The sequence below is a fragment of the Equus przewalskii genome, chromosome 7, assembly GCF_037783145.1.
Source record: "Equus przewalskii isolate Varuska chromosome 7, EquPr2, whole genome shotgun sequence".
NCBI classification, from domain to species: Eukaryota; Metazoa; Chordata; class Mammalia; order Perissodactyla; family Equidae; genus Equus; species Equus przewalskii.
In genome coordinates, this window is record NC_091837.1 from 16,874,977 (window position 1) to 16,895,819 (window position 20,843).

At 44.7% G+C, this 20,843-nt stretch overlaps 2 protein-coding genes across 6 annotated transcripts in view; one reads left to right on the forward strand and one right to left on the reverse strand.

Moving 5' to 3' along the window:
- WSB2 (WD repeat and SOCS box containing 2) lies at positions 1-20,008 on the forward strand. Of its 5 annotated transcripts, none has more exons than XM_070628818.1 (10): positions 268-429; positions 1,172-1,262; positions 6,819-6,987; positions 11,666-11,910; positions 12,074-12,205; positions 14,561-14,661; positions 16,023-16,195; positions 16,951-17,061; positions 17,183-17,290; positions 17,908-20,008. In XM_070628818.1, the coding sequence occupies exons 2-10, from the start codon at positions 1,241-1,243 to the stop codon at positions 18,068-18,070; spliced, it is 1,224 nt and encodes a 407-aa protein (XP_070484919.1). In that variant the 5' UTR covers positions 268-429; positions 1,172-1,240; the 3' UTR covers positions 18,071-20,008. The 5 variants fall into 5 exon arrangements, with proteins under 5 accessions (XP_070484920.1, XP_070484919.1, XP_070484918.1 ...); XM_070628817.1 differs by having other exon boundaries at positions 309-440; XM_070628816.1 differs by having other exon boundaries at positions 309-440; positions 1,232-1,262.
- Positions 19,594-20,843, reverse strand: part of RFC5 (replication factor C subunit 5) — an 11,059-nt gene continuing 9,809 nt past the window's right edge. Inside the window, exon 11 of the mRNA XM_008515459.2 lies at positions 19,594-20,570. Coding sequence (XP_008513681.2) covers positions 20,474-20,570 — 97 coding nt within the window. The 3' untranslated portion in view covers positions 19,594-20,473. The remainder of the gene's footprint in view (positions 20,571-20,843) is intronic.

The window sequence follows — 20,843 nt, forward strand, 5'->3', positions numbered from 1 at the left end:
GCCCGCGCCGCCGCCATGTGACGGGAAGCAGCTGATGGCCTCTCCGGGCGGCGGGCGCGGCGGCGGCGGCGGGGCCGGGGCGCGGGAGGGGGCGGGGGCCGGGGCGGGGGCGGCATGAGAGCCGGCGGCCCGGGGGGCTGAGGCGCCCGCCGCCTGCCGCGGGGCCGCGCGTCCTCCATGGAGGCCGGAGGTGAGTGGGGCGGGGGCGCCCTCCCGGGCCTGGGGGCGGGCTCGGCCGGGCTCGGGGGGGGCTGGCCTGGGCCGTCCGCGCGGGCAGGCGGCGGGGTGCGCGCCCGGCGCCCAGCTTTGTTTCACTTTCGCTGTCAGCGGCAGCCACCCCGTCTCCTGGAGCCGACGGGACCGGGGAGATCGGGCCTCGGCGTGGCGGGACCCCCACCCCCTGGGACGGGGGCCTGGCACCTCCGCCCGGTGGGATGAGGGTGCGCCGAGCCCTAAGGGTGATACCCGGGGTTGGGGGGGGTGGCCAGGTGCCGGTGACGCACTCGCAGGTCGGGGTGGGAGTCCGCTCTGCCCCTTCCAGGCGGTGCGATGGTGCACCTACCCCCAGTCTGTTTCGTATCTGCAAAATGGGACAACAATAGTGCCTGCCTCCGTGGGAGGTTGGGAGCTTCCCAGACTCGCCTGTCCAGAGGCTGGGGTCTGGGGTCCCCGTTACAAAGTGCTTCCGAGCGTCTTCCAGGGGAGACGGATTCGTCAAGGGGGGTGGCGCTGGGGATGCTGATCCCTGGTGACACGTACGGTGCGGCAAGTTGAGGATTCCCTGCTGGGTGAGGCCCTGCGTCCTTGTGCCCCGCTGTCATCGGAGGCCGGGAGTCAGGGTACTGGCTGCGCTGCGAGCCAGCCCGGCGGACGGCAGGCTCAGTGGGAACGGTGTGCCGGTTCGGCACAGGCACAGCCTCGGGACCTGGCCCTCGGGTCTCCCTTCCACCCGCCTCGCCCCTGAGCCTCACCTATTTAGAAGTTTGGGGTGGGTTTCCTGCCCCTAAACCTCACCTATATAGAAATTGGGGGCGGGCTTGGGATTTATTCCGGGGGTCGGAACTCTTGACTAGACCCCATGCTTAAAGGCACGTTCTTTAGGGAGCATTCTCAGAACGGGTCCAGGCCTAGGGCTCGGAATTTGTTCTAGAACCTCTTTGTATTCTTCCAGTGAAGCTCGAGCGTTGTCCTGGTCTGGAGGATTCTGATTGTTGCTATTTGTGTTTCCCAGGCTTGTTGGATGGAGCAGGGATTGCCGGTGGGTAGGTTGAAATCCGGGTATTCCCTGGGGTGGTGTAACTTTTTAATTTGGGAAATGACATTTCTTTGTTTGCTGGAGTCAGGCATTCAGTAAAAGGTGTGGAGGCCGCTCTCTCCGCCTTCCCATCTAGATAAGGCCTTTCTTTTCAGTGAATGTGTTACCCACGGATCTCTTTAAATGGCCCCACTGTTTGCCCCAATCTTGTATGAATCTTTAATAGCTTCCGCTGTTGTTTCCATGAGCTCCCTAGAGTTAAATCCAAAAGGATCTGTAGCTAACCTCCCTTTTTAGCAGGAATCTGTTTCCAGTTTTGAGTTTTTCCTAATGATGGATGTCTGTTTTAGGGGTATGAGCAGAGCTCTTGAGAGCTGCTAAGCTACTGTGAAAAAGAAAAAAAAGGCCCAAGAGTTACGTTCTTTTGAAACTCAGTAAAGCCCATTGAAATGAGATGACAATGGACAACAATAGATATCTTCAGAGCAGTGGATAGAATTCATTTATTCATTCAATAAATATTTATTGAGTGTCTACTATGTGCCAGGCACTATCTAGGCCATCGCTGGCCAATAGAAATGTAATACGAGCCACGTAATGTCATTTAAAATGTTCTAGTAACTGCAGTAAAGAAAGTGAAATTGATTTTAAAACTATCTTTGTCAATCCAACATATCTAAAGTATAATTTCAACATGCAATCATGATTGATCATTGATATATTTTAGGATTTTTTTGGTACCAAGTCTTTGAAATACAATGTGTAGTATTTTTTTTTCTTTCAGTTATTGGATTTTATTTTTTTGCAGCATTACATTTTATACATATTCATGCAGAACAGAAGTGCAGCGTTATTGAGGCTGCCCTGGGAGCGAAAAGCTGTTGTACGTAAGAATGCACCACCTTTACATTGTCACACTTTGCAACAATTGAACTATATGCAACTATTTTTTTTAATAATAAAATCTTGGTTTGTATTTTTTTTCTTTTGCCATTTTTTTAAGTGCAGTAACACTAGTTTATAACATTATATAGATTTGAGGTGTATTTCATTATATTTCGATTTCTATGTAGATTACATCGTGTCAACACCCAGAGCCTAATTATGATCCATCATACAGTGTGTATTATATACCTAACAGCCTTTCTTAATTCGGACTCGCCACACTTAAGTGGCCAGTAGCCACGCTTGGCTAGTGGTTACTGTATTGGACAGCACAGCTCAATAGCAGTCAACAGATAGACAAGTTCTGGGTGGGACTGGGGAAGAGTTAGACAATAAATACATAAAAACAACAAGTAAGCGATCAAGAAAGCATCTGTAAGTGATGATTATAAAGAAAACTAAATGGAGTGAGAGGAAAGTGACTGGGACACTTTAGATAGTGAGGCCAAGAAGGTCTCTGAGAAGGTGACATCAGCACTGAGCCCTGAATGATAAGATGGAGCAGCCGGGCAAAGATCTGGGGCCAGGCAGGCAGAATTTTCCAGGCCAATGGAACATCTAATGCAAAGATCCTGAGACAGGACGAATCACCAAGCTTCCTGCCAGCTGGAGTCATATTGCTTCCATCTCTGTGTTAAGGCGAGTCTCCGTTCACAGAAGAGTCCCATAATAAATATCTTTCCATTTGGCCTAGTTGTCTAAACACATCCCAATGTTTGATTAGAAAACCTTGATCTATAGGCCTTTTCACCAAGAAGGGCCACCGCAGGTACAATCCCAGATGAGGCTGGATCTTCCTGGCTCCGTTTTTTTTTTTTTCCAGTTCTGCACTAATTATGGCTTTCTTTTCCAGCAGCCAAGTTTAGTTTGGGCCCAGACTCCCCGTCAGAATTTCCTTAGTTATAGAAACGAACAGACAGGAGTCACTGAGTTCTTTCTTCTTTTAGCTTCTAGATTCCTGAGCCTGAAATAGCAAGAGATTAAATCCCCAAATCATAGAAATAGAGTGTGAAATCTGGGTATGGCTTGTGTTTAAGAAGCATTTCATGCAAAATGTTTGGCATAGGCATCATAATAGTTTAAGAGGCTCCGTTTCGTTTATATTTAAAGAGGCATACCATGTATATTTATTCAGCAAATATTTACTGTCTGCCTGCCCTCTGCCAGCAGTTCTGCTGGGCACAAAGTCCCTGCTCCTGTGGAGCTGATGTCCTAGTTGGGGGAGACGGGTAATAATCATACTGGCAATTGTGCTGTAAAGAAAATAAAGTGAGGAGTTGTGAAGGAGATTGACTTGGGGTCAGCGAAGGGCTCTGTAAGGAGTTGTCATTTGAGCGGAGACCTGAATGAAGAGAGGGAGCCAGCCATGGGAGGGGGGGCAATCTGGGCAAAGGTCCTGAGGTTGGAACTAATTGCGCACAGTCAAGGGGTGAGAAAATGCTAGTGTGCTAGAGCCGGGGGCAGGGAGAGGAGAGGTGTAAACTCAGGTGGGAGATGAAGGCAGAGGCCAGGTTTATGCAGGCCTTCGAGGTCAGGGCGAGGAGTTCGGATTTTATTCTAGGAGTGGTTGAAATTGATCTCTCTGGTGAGGAAAATGGATGGTGGGAGCCAGAGCGGGAGCTAGGAGAGCAGTTAGAAGGCTGCTTAGTGAAAGCTGATGTTTCATAGATTAGATGAGATGATGGTGATGAGATGATGTTGCATAGGTTAGAGTAGTAGCCATGGAGATGAAGAGAAGTTAGGTTTGCCGAGTCTTTTGGAAACAGACTTGGTAGGACTTGATAATGGATTTGGTGGGAGGTTAAGAAAGGAGAGAAATCAAGTTTATATTGCGTAGAGTTTCCATGGTGTCAAAAGGGTGGATGATTTGCCTGTTGTGGAAGAAGTGAACCAAGTGTGGATGTTGTTAGGATGGAATAAAGAAGTCAACTGATGAAAATTTATCTCCAGATCAGTCAATGTCATTTAATATTTGACTACATCCAGGTTTCTCGACCTTGGCACTGTTGACATTTTGGGTCAGATAATTCTTTGTGTCGGGGGCTGTCCTGTGGACTGTAGGATGTTTAGCAGCATTCATGGCCTCTGTCCATTAGATACCAGTAGCACCGTCCTCAGTTATGACAACCAGAATGTTTCCAGAAATTGGCACATGTCCCCAGGGGGCAAAATTACCCCCGTTTGAGAACCACTGGACTGCATGAAGGAGGCATTAACATACTATGGCTGTGTCGTCATAAGAAAATATCTAGAAGTAACGAGATTGAAGAAAACGCTGTGGGATTGCTGCGTAATGTCAGGAGACCTGTTTTGGATTTAAAATATAAAGTAACTTCTTACCATGCAAATATTCACGTCCAGAGGAGTATGCGCCTACAGACAAGTAATTGCGTAAATGAGAGGATCATATGTGCAAACACATACACATTTCCAGGAGGAATTACCTGGGCCTTTACAAATGCTCATCGAGACAGACCTAATATAGTAAAACCTAGACTTACACACGGAACCTGAGGGAATGAATATTTTCTTTACAAAGAAACTTCCTTAAATTTTCTTTGAATAGCAAAGCCACCAAAGGCTTGATATGATTTATTAAAATTCTATTTAAAGACAGAATTTCTAGCAACACATTCTATAAAACAAGATACACCCATGTATTTTCCTATAAAGTATATACCAGAAAATGTATACATATATAAATGTTATATACATATATGCACAAATACGTGCATCTTTACCATCTATTCCATTGAATCCAAGATGTCATGAATTGTATTGCCATTATGTATCCCTGAGAAAAAATACTGCGTATTTAACTATGAAAAGTTAGTCCTTGTGATGCGGGCTGGGCGAGTCAAGGAGTCAAAAGAAAGATTTCTTGGACTCTCGAGGTCTGGCAGTAGTGCCCCTTTATTCAGAGAATAGCGTGGGCACAGGCCCCACGGGCAGTGAAGAGCTGCAGGCATGGGGACAGCACCCATGGGGAGTGAAGAGCTGCAGTGTGTGGAGAGTTGGGGCTAAATTTATAAGGCATGGGTACTTATTTTTACTAGACAAAGAAAAGATGATGTAAAAAGTCATTACAGGCTTTCAGTGCAGATGGGGTCTGGTTATTGTGTGGTCGTATAACTTTAGATGTGAATCTGGTCATATAGATCAGCATGTAGGCCAGGACACCTTGGGCTTCTGTACTTGGGGCAGCCTTGATCCACATCACTTGTAAGGTACATCCTGATTTCAGTGAGGTCCAAATGTGAGAAGACGTATAAGGGTATGTCCTAAAGTATATGAAATATGGGCTATTTAAATTACTATCTGGTAACATATGAAAGGGTCAGAGTCTCGAAACCATTAAAGTAGAACATCAGGAAGTGACCTCATTCAGGATGGAGGCCAGTATTTATATCAGTATGCATCACAATCCTAGTGGTCAAAAAATCAATTCAGAAGGCCTTTAACTTAGAAGCTTTGTCAGCCATGGAGACTCTTCTCTTGGAGTAGAGAATTGATGTAGGAACTGCCCTGCAGGCTGATGAAGAAGCACCGATCCAGCACCTGCTCTTCACAAGGTGCTGTGCTAGAGCCCGAGAGAAACGAAGGTTTAACTGTCTTGCTGTTTGAACAAGGTGCTTAAATTCTGGTTGGGGGGTGGGCAAAGGAAACTGGTTACTACAGGAGAGAATGGAATAAGCGGTGGACCGACTTGCGCTTTGATAGTGTGAGATCAGGGTAGACGTCTCTGTTGCTAATCTAAGTGGGATTCTCCTAGGCAGAGAATGAGTCCAGACGTGAACGTGCCTGAGCTGCTCGGGAAGACTTGTGTGGCCAGATGTGGCGTGCAGGGAGTTGTAACAGAAAGGAGCCCGGGGCCGATGGTGTTGGGTGGAAGGCCGGGGCCCAGCGTCTTTTATTGTGTAGGCAGGTGGGATGTATTTGAAAGAAATGTTGTGATGTGATGTGTGTTTCAGCTTTAGCAGGGTCTCTGGGGGCAGGAAAATGAATCAGGAGAGTCTTGTAAAAGACCTGGGCAAGATGGGATGATTTAAATCGGAACAGAGAGGAGATGGAAGTGGGAGCCTGATCATTAGGCCTGAGGGAGAGGAAGCAGGGCAAGTGCTGAGCGTTTTAGCCTGGATGAGGAGGAGCATGCTGGTGAGTGAGCCGGAGCCTTGGAGTTTGAGATACTCCTTTCACTTGTGGCCTCACAGCAGGTTCTTTTTGAGGAGACCTAAGATACATGTGAAGGCCTCCTAATCTGCACCATGCAGCATGATCCTTGCCTGGTCTCTCCTCTCTTCCTCCTCAGGCATTCATAGGAAAATGAGGCCTCCATTCACTGGGTTCACCCGCACAAAGGTTACTCTGAGTCATGGTTAACCAGCAATCTGTTGGAGTCCCGGGACTGAGTAATGGCAGTGGAATGTGGCCTGTGGCTACTGTTATCGCCCCAGGTCATTTAAATGACAACTCCCTCTCAGCCTCCATAGTGTCACCCTTTGCCATGGGGAGACAGCAGCTTTCCTGTACCTGAGTGAGCAAGGTGGTCAGGGAGCCTGGCTCCCCGCCTCCGTGGAACTGAGGGGGCTTGTTTGAAGCATACTGTCTCCCCTCCCAGAGGAACCACTGCTGCTGGCCGAACTCAAGCCCGGGCGCCCCCACCAGTTTGATTGGAAGTCAAGCTGTGAAACCTGGAGTGTCGCCTTCTCCCCAGATGGTTCCTGGTTTGCTTGGTCTCAAGGACACTGCATTGTCAAGCTGATCCCCTGGCCGCTGGAGGAGCAGTTGTAAGTATTCTGGCACCCAAAGGGACAAGAGAGTCCTCATGATGGAGAACATGAGCACTTTCCCAAATCAGTCCTGCCATTCGGGGTCTCCCTGCCCAAGAACAGGAGAGGGAAAATGAACAGTTTGGGAATTGATCATTGGGTTTCCAGAGTCCTGCATTCTGTATGTGCGAAAATTAATTCTATCGAGATTCCGTTAGCTCCGAGTTCTTTTTTAACTGCTTTATTGAGATAGAATTTACACATCGTACAATGTATGATTGTATGATACAATCATAGAAAACTACAATTTGTATGTGCAAATTGTACACTTGAATTGTACAATTCAGTAGCTTTTCGTATGTTCACAGAGTTGTGCATCCATCACCATGATCACTCTTAGAACATTTTCATTACCCCAAAAAGAAACCCCACATCCCTTAGCCGTCCTCCTACTCTGCAGCCCTGAACAGCTGCTAATCTTCCTGTCTTTACAGATTTGCCTATTCTAGACATTCACATAAATCGAATCATACACTGTGTAGTCTTTTCTTTTTCTTTTTAAGATTTTATTTTTCCTTTTTCTCCCCAAAGTCCCCTGGTACATAGTTGTATATTTTTAGTTGTGGGTCCTTCTAGTTGTGGCATGTGGAACGCTGCCTCAGCATGGCCTGACGAGTGGTGCCATGTCTGTGCCCAGGATTCTAACTGGTGAAACGCTGGGCCGTCAGAGCAGAGCATGCAAACTTAACCACCCGGCCATGTGGCCGGGCCCTGTGTATAGTCTTTTTTGACTGACGTCTTTCACTTAGGATAATATTTTCACAGTTACCTAAGTTGTAGCCTGTATTAGTACTTCATTTCCTTTTGTTGCCAAATTATGCTCCACTGTGTGGAGATACCACATTTTGTTTATACATTTATCAGTTGGTGGACATTTAGGTTGTTTTCACTTTTGGGCTGTTATAGATAATGCTGCTATGAACATTTATATACAAGTATTTGTGTGGACGTATCTTTTCACGTTTAACTGTTTGAGGAACTGTCAGGCTGTTTTCCAGACTAGCTGCACCATTTTACAGTCCCTCTAGCAATGTGTGACTTTTCCACATCCTCACCAACACTTATTATTGTCTGTCTTTTCGATGATGGTGTAGCCATCCTAGTGGATGTGAAGTGGCATCTCCTTGTCGTTTTGATTCGCATTTCCTTGATGGCTACTGATGTTGAGTATCTTTTCATGTGCTTATTGACCTTTTGTGTATCTTCTTTGGAGAAATGTCTGTTCAGATGTTTTGCCTATTTTTAAATTGGGTATTTGTCTTTTTATTAGCGACTAAGTTTAGTTTCTGATATTAACTAGTTTTTCTTTCTTTGGGCTGGACAGGTCCCGTGTCTGCATGTTGTGAGCTCCCAGTCAGATGGCCCAGCATTTGCATCTTTTTGTTTGTTCCAGGGCAGCTCTATGTCTGCATTTATTTATTCAGCCAACATTAGCTGCAAATCTTCTTTGCCTGACCCTGAGCTAGGGGTTAAGAATCCTGAAATAAATCAAACACAACCCCTGCCCTTGAGGGTCTCATTTGTTTTGTTTTGGGCATTTTTTATAAATCACATTAAATTTAAGTTTTTTATAAGTTCAGTGTGCAGCTTGTTGCCTTGATAATAAGTAATGCTGGCAAGAGTTTGCTGAGATGGGTACTCTGCACACTGCTGGGATTGCGGGGTGTGAATTGATGCACTTTGTGGAAGGAAGGCTGTTTGGCAGTATGCATCAAGGACCTTAAAATGTTCTCCCAGCTGTTAGGAATCTCAGAAATGGGGTCATCTGTTTCCATATGCGATTTTCATCACGAAATTAATTATATAGTAGTGAAAAATCAGAAATCGCTTAAAAATCCAGTGATGAGAGAATGGTTAAGGAAATTGTGGCATTGCCGTATGATATTTTTGCAGCCATCAAAGATTCTTATGTGTTTTGTTAATCGTGATTTTCGGTTCCTTCTGTGCTCAGTTTACTGATAATGCCAAGGTCGTTCGTTGTTTATTGATCTTGCACTCAAAATACGAGAGACTCAACTTCATATCCACACTTAAGTCTGATATAAATTTATAGTCTGAAAAAGTTTTTTTTTAAAGTATAAAGTGGAGAATCTGTTTTCCTGAAAATTACTCTTGTATCAAATGTATACTTTACTAGAGGTATTTATTCTTCCAGTGTTCACTAAGGAAAATGGGGATTTGAGCATTAACCTTTTTTGTGTATCTAATATAATGAGAGAAAATGTTATTGTTTAATATATTAAATAAGTTACTTGTTTTGAAAGTAACATGTTTAAAATCACACATTTTAAAGAATATTAACTTGGGGAAATGCTTATAGTTTAAGGCTTATTGAAAAAAGTGAGCTATAAAACCATATATGCAATATGGTCCCAAATTTGTTTTTTTTAAACATATATATATACACATAAATAAAAATTTACAGTGAAATGTTTACTGTGGTTAGAGTGGTGTTAGGATTATTGGGTAATTTTTTTATTGTTTCTCTCATTTCCAAATTTTTCCCATGTTTCTCTATTTTCATAATTTAAAATAATTATTTTAAAAGTCCTTTAAAAAGGGGGAATTTAGGGCCTTTATATTCCTGTTAGGATTGTTACACATTTTTAAAAATATTACAGTGCTTTTGATATTGAGCAAATAATTGATATTAATTAGGTAATTGTACTACTTTTAGAAATGAAGTTTTTAGAAACTTTAATTTCGGTGAAGTTCTCCCAGTGATCTCTCTTGCCCTTCCTGTAATCGCATTTTGCCACCTCCTGTCACTCATCCCCTGATTCATTGGCAACCTCAGAAATCCAGGTGATCTGTTGAGCGCTAGCCTGGGATGCCCCAGACTCGAGTTCTAGTTCTAGTTCTGCCCCTGCTTTTGTGACCCCAGGAAAATTAACTCTACCCCTAAAATGGAGATTTTTAAATTTTAGTCCCTCTAGAGAAATTAAATGTATAATATTAAAATGAATTAATATGTCGATGTGCCCTAGTTTCTTTGTAGTAAAGTAGCTACAGATGTATTCCTTAATTCGAATATAGGAGTTAGGATTTTATGAAAAATCAAACCCAGGTAACTTTGGCAGTTCCAGGCTGTCCTACAGCTCTCCCCGTAGCCAGCGTTTTCTGTGCTGCTTCCCTGTCTGGCAGACCCAGGCCCCTGTGCCAGGGCCAGGCAGGTCTGTGAGGCGTGTGGATTAAGCAGGGCCAATCGAAAAGACCTTCCTTACCACATTCAGACATTTTGTCAGAATAATAAAATTTCAGGCTACATTTGGCCATTTAAACCTGGGGTTGGCAAACTTTTTCTATTAAGGCCCAAATGGCAAATGCTTTTGGCTTTGAGGGCCATATAGTCTCTGTCGAGACTATTCTGCTGTGCTGTTCTAGTGTGAAAACAGCCATGGGCGGTTCGTGAACGAATGAACGTGGTGGTGTTCCAACTAGCCTTCGTTTATAAGAACTGACTGCCAGCCTGGGCATAGTTTGCCAACCTGATTTAGACTAATAGAGTTTTAGAGCTGAAGGAGCCTACATTTGCCACAGTTCCTCCCTTTTAATTTTACAGGTGAACTTGGTTAAAATTCCTTAATATATTTCAACTACACAATTGACAAAAGTGTGATTAACTCACAGCTTTTTGGAAACAAATATATACATAAAGAGGTCCAGCTACATGTGTGTTGAGTATAGGGCTTCTCATAGAACTGAGTTCCAGCTTTCTCATCTCCATTTCCCCTAGTTTGATGTACCCTGGAGTGTGGTCAGGGTCACATAGAAAAGTAGGACTTAATACTCGCCCTGATAAAGTGTGCTACATGCAGGAAACTTCACGTTTTCCAGCTGACCCCCAGGGCTGTCTGACTCCGCATGCCTTTGCGATACACTGTCTGCTAGGTGGAGTAGTGGGCAGGGCCCAGGTCTTAAGGAGTCTCACTTGGCTTATCTGGGCCTGTGTTTCCCATAAGTAGAATATGAAAGGAGAGGGTTGAGCTAGGAGCTCCTCCAGGTCAGGGCACCCCTGAACCATTCTGTGGGTTCTTTCTTTCCTTGACAACCCCACTGGTTGGTTCCTGTGCTGGATGTACCATCAGAAGTCAACGAAAGAGCCTCATTAATTGATTAGAACATAGTGAGTGAAGGTGGAAATCAGTGTGTACCAAGCAAACTGTGTTGGCCAGAAGGAGGTTTATTTTCCTCCTCCTCGGGGCTTTCTTAGCTAGAGGTAAGGGGGCTCATCAGGCAGGAGAAGAGCAGATGAGTGTTCAGACCCTAAGTTCTGCCCCAGTTCCAAACCTACAGCATGCCCTCTTTCTCATGGGAAAAACTGAGTGCATCTTTCCTTCCACGCGTCAAAACCTGAGAGAGCTTTCTGAGGAAGCGTATGGCTCCCTAGAGCATCTGTGATCTAGTTATCCCACCAGGCAGGTCACCCCATTCCAGGGCTATCACAAATGAGATGATCCAAGGCCAGTGGAACCTCTGTTACATGAATTCTAAAAAGAAAGAAAAAGAAAAATCATACCAGAATTCACTGAAGGCCAATTTGTTTCTAGGACTTTAACATCTTAGATATCCCAGGATGAAAAGTTGGTTGACGTGGTGACGATTTCAGGCTCATTAAGAACTCTCTTTCCCCCAGCATCCCTAAAGGGTTTGAAGCCAAAAGCCGAAGCAGCAAGAGTGATTCAAAAGGACGAGGCAGCCCAAAGGAGAAGACTCTTGACTGTGGGCAGATTGTCTGGGGTTTGGCCTTTAGCCCGTGGCCTTCTCCACCTAGCAGGAAGCTCTGGGCACGCCACCATCCCCAAGTGCCGGATGTCTCCTGCCTCATCCTTGCTACAGGACTCAATGATGGGCAAATCAAGATTTGGGAGGTGCAGACAGGTAGGTCATTTCTGGGTGGCACAAGGTCCTGGAGGCTCGTGGGCATGTTCTAATTAGGGAACAGAGGATCTACTGGCAGCCCAGTTGGCTAAGGGGTGTAGCAGTGACTGGCAGACTGGGTGCCGCCTCTCCCGCTGACTGAATGCTCCTGCTCCCACGCCAGGGCTCCTGCTTTTGAATCTTTCTGGCCACCAAGATGTCGTGAGAGATCTCAGCTTCACACCCAGTGGCAGCTTGATTTTGGTCTCTGCGTCTCGAGATAAGACTCTTCGCATCTGGGACCTGAATAAACATGGTATGGACTTGATAGAACTACTTGGCAACTCCAAAAATACTATATTTGCCCCTTTCTCCACTTTCCCGGTCATTTTTGTCTAGAATAGTGGTTCTCAACCTTCTTCTTATTGCCTCCTAAGGATCCTTTTTAGATATGTTTTTCTAATCCCCCATGAGGTTTTAATACCAAAGATACACCGTTTATTTATGCACTGAATGCACATCTATACTTTCAGTGTAAAAACACGTGATTTTTGGGGGACACCAAGAACCAATTTTCACTCCTACTGATATCAGCCCTTTTGGAAAAACTGATCTGGAACAGGTTTTCTCAACCACAGCACTGTTTACATTTTGGGGTGGATAATTCTTTGTTGCGGGCTGTCCTGTGCATTCTAGGATGGTGAGCATGACCCCTGGCCTCTACGCGTTAGATGCCAGCACATTCTCTGGTTGTGACAACCAAAAATGTCTCCAGACATTGCCTGGTGTCCACGTGGAGGGCAGAGTCTCCTAGGCTGGAAACTGCTGGTCTAGAAGTCATCCGTGTTGGGTACACTCTGTTAGAAATAAAGAGTTTCTTTGTGAAGTAGAGTCTTTGCCTAGAAGAGTTCTCTCAGGCTAGAGAAGGTCAACTTTTATGGAATTCTGCCTTGAGCAGAACTGCTTACGGGAGCAGCCCAGTAAAGAATTTCACACATCTTTGGTGTTGATCTTTAACTGGAAAGGTGGCGTAGGGAAGGGGAGTTTATTTCCAGGCCATTTCTCCCCAACGTGGGCAGGGACGCAGGGCCTGGAGGGAGGCAGGAGGAGGAAATGGCGATGTGGACGGTTCCTGAAGAGGCACACTCGTCCCCAATAACGGCACTGGGACTCTTGTCCAAGCCATGATGGTTCCAGCTCCCCACAGCCACAAGAGAGGACCTCTCTCCCGCCCTCTTAGAAACGAGTCTGATAACTTGTCAGACAGCTAAGAAGGTGCTAGTAATGTCCGCATCTGGCAGCATCTAATCACTGAGAGGATTCCGGATAGTTTCTGCCCATTACTATGGAACTTGAAGTCACACAGTCTAAGAAAGCTCTGCTGACTGGGAAGCCTTCTCAAAGGCAGTGCCATTTTTAATGCATGGCCAGAGGCAGCTTGTCGCCAGCTAAGGAAGGTCCTGGAAGTGGCTTTAAAATCACTTGGTGGCTGGGAAGGGGGTACTAGCTGAGGGTGACTGAGAGTGGGCAGAGTGGACTAGGCCAGTTATGAGGACTGCAGGGAGAAGAGGGGACTAAAGTAGTGTTCCCCGCTGCCTGGCCCTGCCCTACCAAGCTGCCTTAATTTATTCAACACTCACAACTACTCTGGGGGCCAGGTACTCTTCTTATCTGACAGCTCAAGAAACCATGACTCCCTCAAAAAAAATATTTATTTATACCCGTTTTCTTTTTTGGCTTGGCTCCTGCCGCCCCATCCTTCTTGTCTTCCCCTCCATTGCATTCCGCTGTAATCCCCCTGCAGCCTTGTAACCCCTGCCGAGGGCCTTCTGTATTTCCCTGTGTACTTGCATAATCCTCTTCAGACACCTACACTCTTACATTTATGGGTTTTGAGGTCATTGTTTCACAAAAATGGATTCATATTCTTCACATTTTTTTCTGCATCTTGCTTTTTTCGCTAAACAGTACTCCGTGGAAATCTAGATCCCCAATTCCATTTGAATTAACGGAGTGGATATATCACCATTTGTTCAACCATTCCTCACCTGTTCCCCTATGGATGGGCATTTAGTTTTTTCCAAAAACTGAGAACTGGAGAGGTTGCGTGACTGACCCTGGGTTATGCGCTGAGTAAACAGTGGAGCCACCGTTCAAATTCAAGTTTGCCTGACCCCAGAGCATGTGACCCTAATTCCTCTGCACCCTTACTCACCCAGACAGCCTGGCGAGGGTGAGAGCATAGAGTGGGATCCTTGTGATGGGGGAAACTGCCACAGAGTGTAACAACCAAGAATTGAAGATAAACAAACTCAAATTTGGAGGGATGCTTCAAAGTGCTTGAGGTGGTTGGGGGACCTGAAAAGAATGATCTCTGCTATCAAAGTGAGCTGTCAAATCTGACCCTTTATCCCACTGATCTTGTGGATTTGGTGAAACAGAAGGTACTAGTTTCCTTTGGGCATTAGAATAGCATACTCATAGATTTCAGGTGTTTAAATGACAAATCTTGCCTTATTTCTTTCTCTGCATTAAAAAAGTGGGCCTTTGGGCTCAGTTGATAGACAACCAGATGCATGTACTGGGTGGGTGGCTGTTCCTCCCAGTTCTTCAGTCTTGCTGCGTAGTGGATTTGAGAGTTGGCTCGCTGATAGCTCCTTTTCTCTGCTAGGTAAGCAGATCCAGGTGCTATCGGGCCACCTGCAGTGGGTCTACTGCTGCTCCATCTCCCCGGACTGCAGCATGCTGTGCTCTGCAGCTGGAGAGAAGTCGGTAAGTCTCAAACATTGTTGCCTTTTCCTCTGTCAGTTTAGTTCAGCAAGACATGGAGTCTGAAGCAGCCTGTGTTGTGAGAGGGTCAGTAAGCCAGTGTCCTCAAACTCCATCTGCAAATCAGCCCCAACAGAAGGTATGCTGGTGGGTGGTGACCTCCTCCTGCACACCTCCCATTTGATTTGCACTTTGACCTGAACCAAAAGAGAGGAGCTGTTTGCCTTTACAGAATGGTAAAGCAGTGCTTTTTAAATGTCTTTTCCCCTTGGAGTCTAAGATTTTAAAAGTTACAACCCAGGGACCGGCCTGGTGTCATACACACTCCGTTTTCAACAGCCCCAGGGTTCACGGGTTCAGATCCCAGGCCAGACCTACACACCACTCATCAAGTCATGCTGTGGTGGCATCCCACATACAAAATAGCAGAAGATTGGCACAGATGTTAGCTCAGCGACAATCTTCTTCACCAAAAAAAAAAAGAAAAAGTTGCCATCCATATATGGATCTAAGTTTCCTTTGAACCATCCAATTTGAATCTACCTAATTAGAATTTCCATTTCACATCATAAAATGTACAGTTACTTATTGAACTTTGTCCTGAAATCCTTTCTGTTATTTAAACAAGTATTAGAAACCCAAGGACAATATGGGAACAATTTGTTTGAATTTTGTGCCTGCATCGAGCTGTTTGCTGTGACTGACTTGGGAGAGTTAACAGTTAGCTATTTGGTATACCCAGGTAGTTAATCATTCATTTGAGGTTTGGAACTATGTGAAAGTGAGCGTTTTCTTAAAGGGAAGAAAATAAAATCCTACTTTTAATGATTCTCAGAAAGGTTTAAAGTGATGAACTATGTCAGACGTAGAGCCATGGGGCAGATTTCCGTGGTCCTGTAAACATATGGGCGGTGTAAACTGTCTTGGCAGGGTGCCGCCACTTTGTTGGGGGCCCTGGAGCTCACTTCTGAGCCCTGTTTTTGGTTTTAAGTGAAGGGATGAGATAGCCCTTGGCTTAGGTCTTCATCAGCACATATTGCCTGTTTGCAAACAGCTTGGAAGCAGAACGCAGAAGCCTCTACTGAGATGTTGTAGCTGGCAGACTTCCTGAGGCTGGCTCAGTTTATTCTCCCTTCAAGGAAGTTCCTCGAGCACGTCCATTGGTTAGGGGCCTCAAGAATTCAGACCTGTTACTTTATAAACCTGTATGATACGTTCTGGAAGAGCTGTAGAAAAGGGGAGTGGAGAACCTGGCTTCACCAGGCCCTGGGGCCTGAAGAGGGCATTGCTTTGCCTTTCACCGACTGTTCATGTTCTCAGCACTTTGTTTCTGCCCCTAACCAGGCATCTGTCACTTTCCACAGGTCTTTCTATGGAGCATGCGGTCCTACACATTAATCCGGAAGCTAGAGGGCCACCAAAGCAGTGTTGTCTCTTGTGATTTCTCCCCCGACTCTGCCTTGCTTGTCACAGCTTCTTACGATACCAACGTGATCATGTGGGACCCCTACACTGGGGAGAGGCTGAGGTCACTCCAGTAAGGACTGAATCCCTGCGTACGACTTCCTCTGTGGGGTGACTGATGAGAAACCGCCTTGGATTAGACAGGTCCCTTTTAGAGTCTGGGGCATGGGAGGGGACACCCTGGTGAAAAGACACAGTGGGTTCAGTGGTTATTCTAAGGCACTGGTGTGCACTAGTGTTTCATTGTCAATTAAGTTCTCAAATTAGACCCGAGTGCCTTTGAGTCTCCTGATAGAGAAGGCTGTCTGTACTTCTTTGGATTCAGCATTATGAAACTCAAAGTGACTCTTTCTTTCCATTTACTAATAACTGTAGAAACAAGCTCAGAACAATCCTCTTATCGAAACTGTTATTTCCAAAATGAATTTTCGTGTTCTCACAACTTGGTCTGCTTTTTCCCTTTGTCTCTGTTGTTTTATGAAGCAAATAATAGGTACTCCTATAATTATCATGTATCTTAGCTTAAAAAAGACTTTCAGTTTGTACTGTGGCATTAAAGTGAGGGCTGACCTACTTTGCATAAGAAAATTAGCACAGGGAGTGTTAGTAACCCTTCAGTCCCCTCCACAAGACACTCGGAGCCTTAGGAAATGCACTTTTTTAGTCTTCTTTTCTTGTCTGCAAATCCCAAGCTTTTCCGTATGGGGTACAAGATGCATCTTGAGTCTTTTCATGGCCATGGCAGTTTGGCCTCCTGCCTGGGGATGAAAATGAAGGGGGGAGGGTGGCTGTCACTCCAGGCCTACTGTCATGTTTCTTTCTCCTCAGCCATACCCAACTCGACCCCCCCATGGACGACAGTGATGTCCACATTAGCTCCCTGAGATCTGTGTGCTTCTCTCCCGAAGGCTTGTACCTCGCCACGGTGGCGGATGACAGGTAATGAAGAGACATCTTTATGCGGCCTCAGAGCAAGTCCCTGCAAATAATTTTAGCATCACCCTCGGCATCTGGCCCCAGGTCTGCTAATCTGTGAATGTTCTTTTTTTCTCTCGTCCAGGCTCCTCAGGATCTGGGCCCTGGAACTGAAAACTCCAATTGCGTTTGCTCCTATGACCAATGGTCTTTGCTGCACATTTTTTCCACATGGTGGAGTTATTGCCACAGGGTATGTATCTGTTAGCTGAACAGATGGGTAGCAATTGCTGCTGAGTATACCATGTAGCTTTTTAAGGAAAGAAAGCATCTAGAATTTTCTTGCCTATGAGGAAACCTTTTAGGAAATCCAAGATTACTTAAAATTCTAATATTCTATTCTGCCAATATAGGTTATTATTTACTCTTTAATATTTAATCTAAATGTAATTAAAGAGCTACAATTCATGCCACCTAATGGGCCATATCTGCAAGGAAGCGTAAATTAAGATGATGCAGAATTTATATGGGAAACCATTTAGGGCAGAGACCACCTTCCAGGGAACATCTATAATTCAGTCGGTGGCACTCATCTTCCCTCTGTTCCATTCGCGCTCATAGTGCGGTTTAAAGAGGGCTGTGCTGACAGATAGCACTTTGATATCAAAGGTGGCTGGAGTTCTTCTAGTCCTTTCAGCAGATTGAATTATTTAGCACCACAGCCTTTACATCCATTTCAACGGTCAGGGTTGCATCTCACTCCAGAGTCTCCTGCTATTGCAAGTCAGAGTGGAAACATTAATAACCATCACAATGAAAACATGTATTTCCAAGGTCTGTCCTTACACGTCGATTTCTGTTTCGTTTCAGGACGAGGGATGGCCATGTCCAGTTCTGGACAGCTCCTAGGGTCCTATCATCACTGAAGCACTTATGCCGAAAAGCCCTTCGAAGTTTCCTAACAACCTACCAAGTGCTAGCACTGCCAATCCCCAAGAAAATGAAAGAGTTCCTCACGTACAGGACTTTTTAAGCAACGCTACAGTCTTAACTTGTTTTCTTTGTAGCAGGATAAATCTTCCTGGCAAAGGAGTAGCTGGAGTAATGGGCCAAACATCTGATCTTGGATTGAAATAGAATTTCTCTTTGGGATTGTGAATAGAATGTAGCAAAACCAGATTCCAGTGGACTGGTCATGCATCTTTCCCCCTGTGACACGTGCAAGTCAGTCAGAGGGGATTCTGCATCCACGGCAACACAGCCTTACCTTAAAGCTTCAGTCCACTTATAAACAGCAATTTGAACTCTTTCTAGTTGTTCTGATTCAAAGTGCAGTTACTGATGTTGTTTTAATAAGAGTAACTAGCCCTCAAAAGCCTCTGTGTAGTGGCAGAGTTTCAACTCCCTCAACTGGGAAGTGTGGCTTCTGCCTAGTACTTGTCATTATTGTGTTTCAGATGCAGTGGTGGCATCGTTTAAAGTTCTCTCCTGCTGTGTCAGTTGTTTTGATGTTGGCAAATGCTCTCCTTTGTCTAGCTCCCCTCTGACCAGCAGGACAAAATTTTCCTGGAGCCGTCTGATGTGAGGTATTAACTTAGCTTAACTAAATTACAGGTGACTCAGACGCTGTGCTCCTGACTGATACAGACACTATCATTGGCTTTTTTTGTTTTTAACAATGGTGTGCATGTGCAGGAGATGACAAATTTATATGTCAGATTACACAAGGATGTATTCCTAAACTGCATGGCTGTTCAAATGGCTACTGAGTTGTCAGTTGTTTGCCATTCGTTACCATATTTATTGTATTTTCTCAACTGATGTTAAGGTACAACTGTGTTTTTCTCGACGGTATCTAAAAACCATAGTACTTAAGTCCAACAGTTGTGAAGCTGTCTCTTCTTCCTTGTGTAAAGACCTGGTGTGGTCATCGATCGAGCTGACTCTCATGCAGAGCTGACTACTGCCTCACCTCAGACTCATCAGCCAGCCTCCACTCCACCCCTAAACAGAAACAGCTTCTTAAAAGCGCTGCTCTCCTTCAGTGGAGACGCCTCATTCAAACAAAATCAGCCTTTGGAAAATTTAATATATTGTAAATTATTTTAAAAGAAATGCAACATCTTATCCTTTGGCTTTCTTAATAGGTGCTTTATGGGGGCCAGTGTAACATTATAAAACTTGAAAATGTAGAGGAATCTCTCCCACCACCTTTGCTGCTGACGGCAAACATTTCTTTTAGATGAGAAGCTTTCATTGAAGCAAAGAAGTGAAAAGCTTTTGGCTCTCTGTTTCATTTCTTCTAGTAAGAAAGAAAAATCCCCTTTTAAAACAAGTGAGTGTGACTGGACAGATGGGAATGCATTGGGCAAATTTTTAATTTTGTGGTTAGCCTGAAATATCACAGACAGCATAGTCTTAGAGGCTCTGGGTGGCTCCTTGAGGTCCCACCTGGCCATTAGATTCAAACTTTGCTGGTGTTCTTGGGGAGCGAGTCTTACACGAATGATGGAAATAACTGACTTCTCCCTTTTGGTAGTATAAGAATTTGACAACTTTATAACGAAAAGCCTCCAAAGAAAGTTTATTCTGTGATACCAGAGACCGAGGCAGCTTTTTCATATAGATGCAAGCTGAGTAAGTATACCGGGCTAAGGAAGGAAGAGTCACTTGTAATACAACCAACAAGAAAGCTGCTTTATTGTGAAGACCACTATCATAAATGCAGCGTAATTGCTGTGAAATAAACGCTCCAGTTAGAAACAAGTCCTAATCCTTGAGCAGGTGCCGGTTCACAGTCCAGCTCCATCTCACGTGCCCTCCCTGCCTTGACAAGTGAGTGTTGTACAACCTCTGGCCCCCAGTGGCATAATCTAAGTGAACGTTCCTCTACTGTCAATACACCACAATTAGGGGCCTGCTAGTAATTCTACTTCAAGAAGAGAAATAAAAAGACCAGTTTTTAAAGTAAGAGAATTGAGTCCATTTTTATAGGAGTATGATAGTTTTGGCCAGAAATCTACTAACATCTATTTAGATACAAAGATTGTTCCACAGATTAGATTTATAAACTTAATTTTGGAGATGTTTTGTTTATCTTGAGTTGGAAGACACTTGGACTTTGAAAGCCTTATGTTCCACACCAAAATGGGGTAGGCCAGTTTCCTGTCATCCAAGCAACTGTAAAAGCCTTAAGGCTGAAGAAAAGGTTTTTGCTGCTTCCCCCCCATAAAACACAATTAATAGTTGTATGTTAAAGTTGTTTTGTACATCCCTGTTCCAAAAAGCCACACACACAGTACTTTTTAAACGTCTGCCCACCCACGCCTGGAACAGTTTTCAAGATGTGGGGTGACTGTGGCTTCATCCCATAACCAAGTCCCCTGTTCTCCAGTCACTGCTGGGCGTGACAACTGTAGCAAATGATCCTCAACATCTAGGCCTCTGAGACAATCAGGTCTCTGGTGACTTGAAAAGCGGCAATGAGGGAACTCAGCTGGATCTTCTCGTTGGTGCCAACAGAAAGTCTGTACCTGAAAGAAATGAAACAAAAAGTAAGAATAGAGAATATCACAGACAGCTGCCTTTTAACAAGAACAACAGAGATCAAAGACTGAAAATCTGGAGGATAGGAGGTAATAAAAACTTATCCTCAACAGCAATGTTAAGTGTCCTCTAACATTTTCTTCTCTGCCTTAAACACTCATTTATGAAAATGATTCAAACTGGCGAGGAAAAATTTTAAAAATTGTTAGCAATAACAGTGTTCTGAACTTAACTTTGTTCTAACTGAATATTGATATGCA

Excerpts from the sequence above, each read along its gene's own strand:
- WSB2 (XM_070628816.1), top strand. Across the intron at positions 6,988-11,665 it reads TGGCCGCTGGAGGAGCAGTT|CATCCCTAAAGGGTTTGAAG; the intron begins GTAAGTATTCTG and ends TCTTTCCCCCAG. Across the intron at positions 16,196-16,950 it reads GAGAGGCTGAGGTCACTCCA|CCATACCCAACTCGACCCCC; the intron begins GTAAGGACTGAA and ends CTTTCTCCTCAG.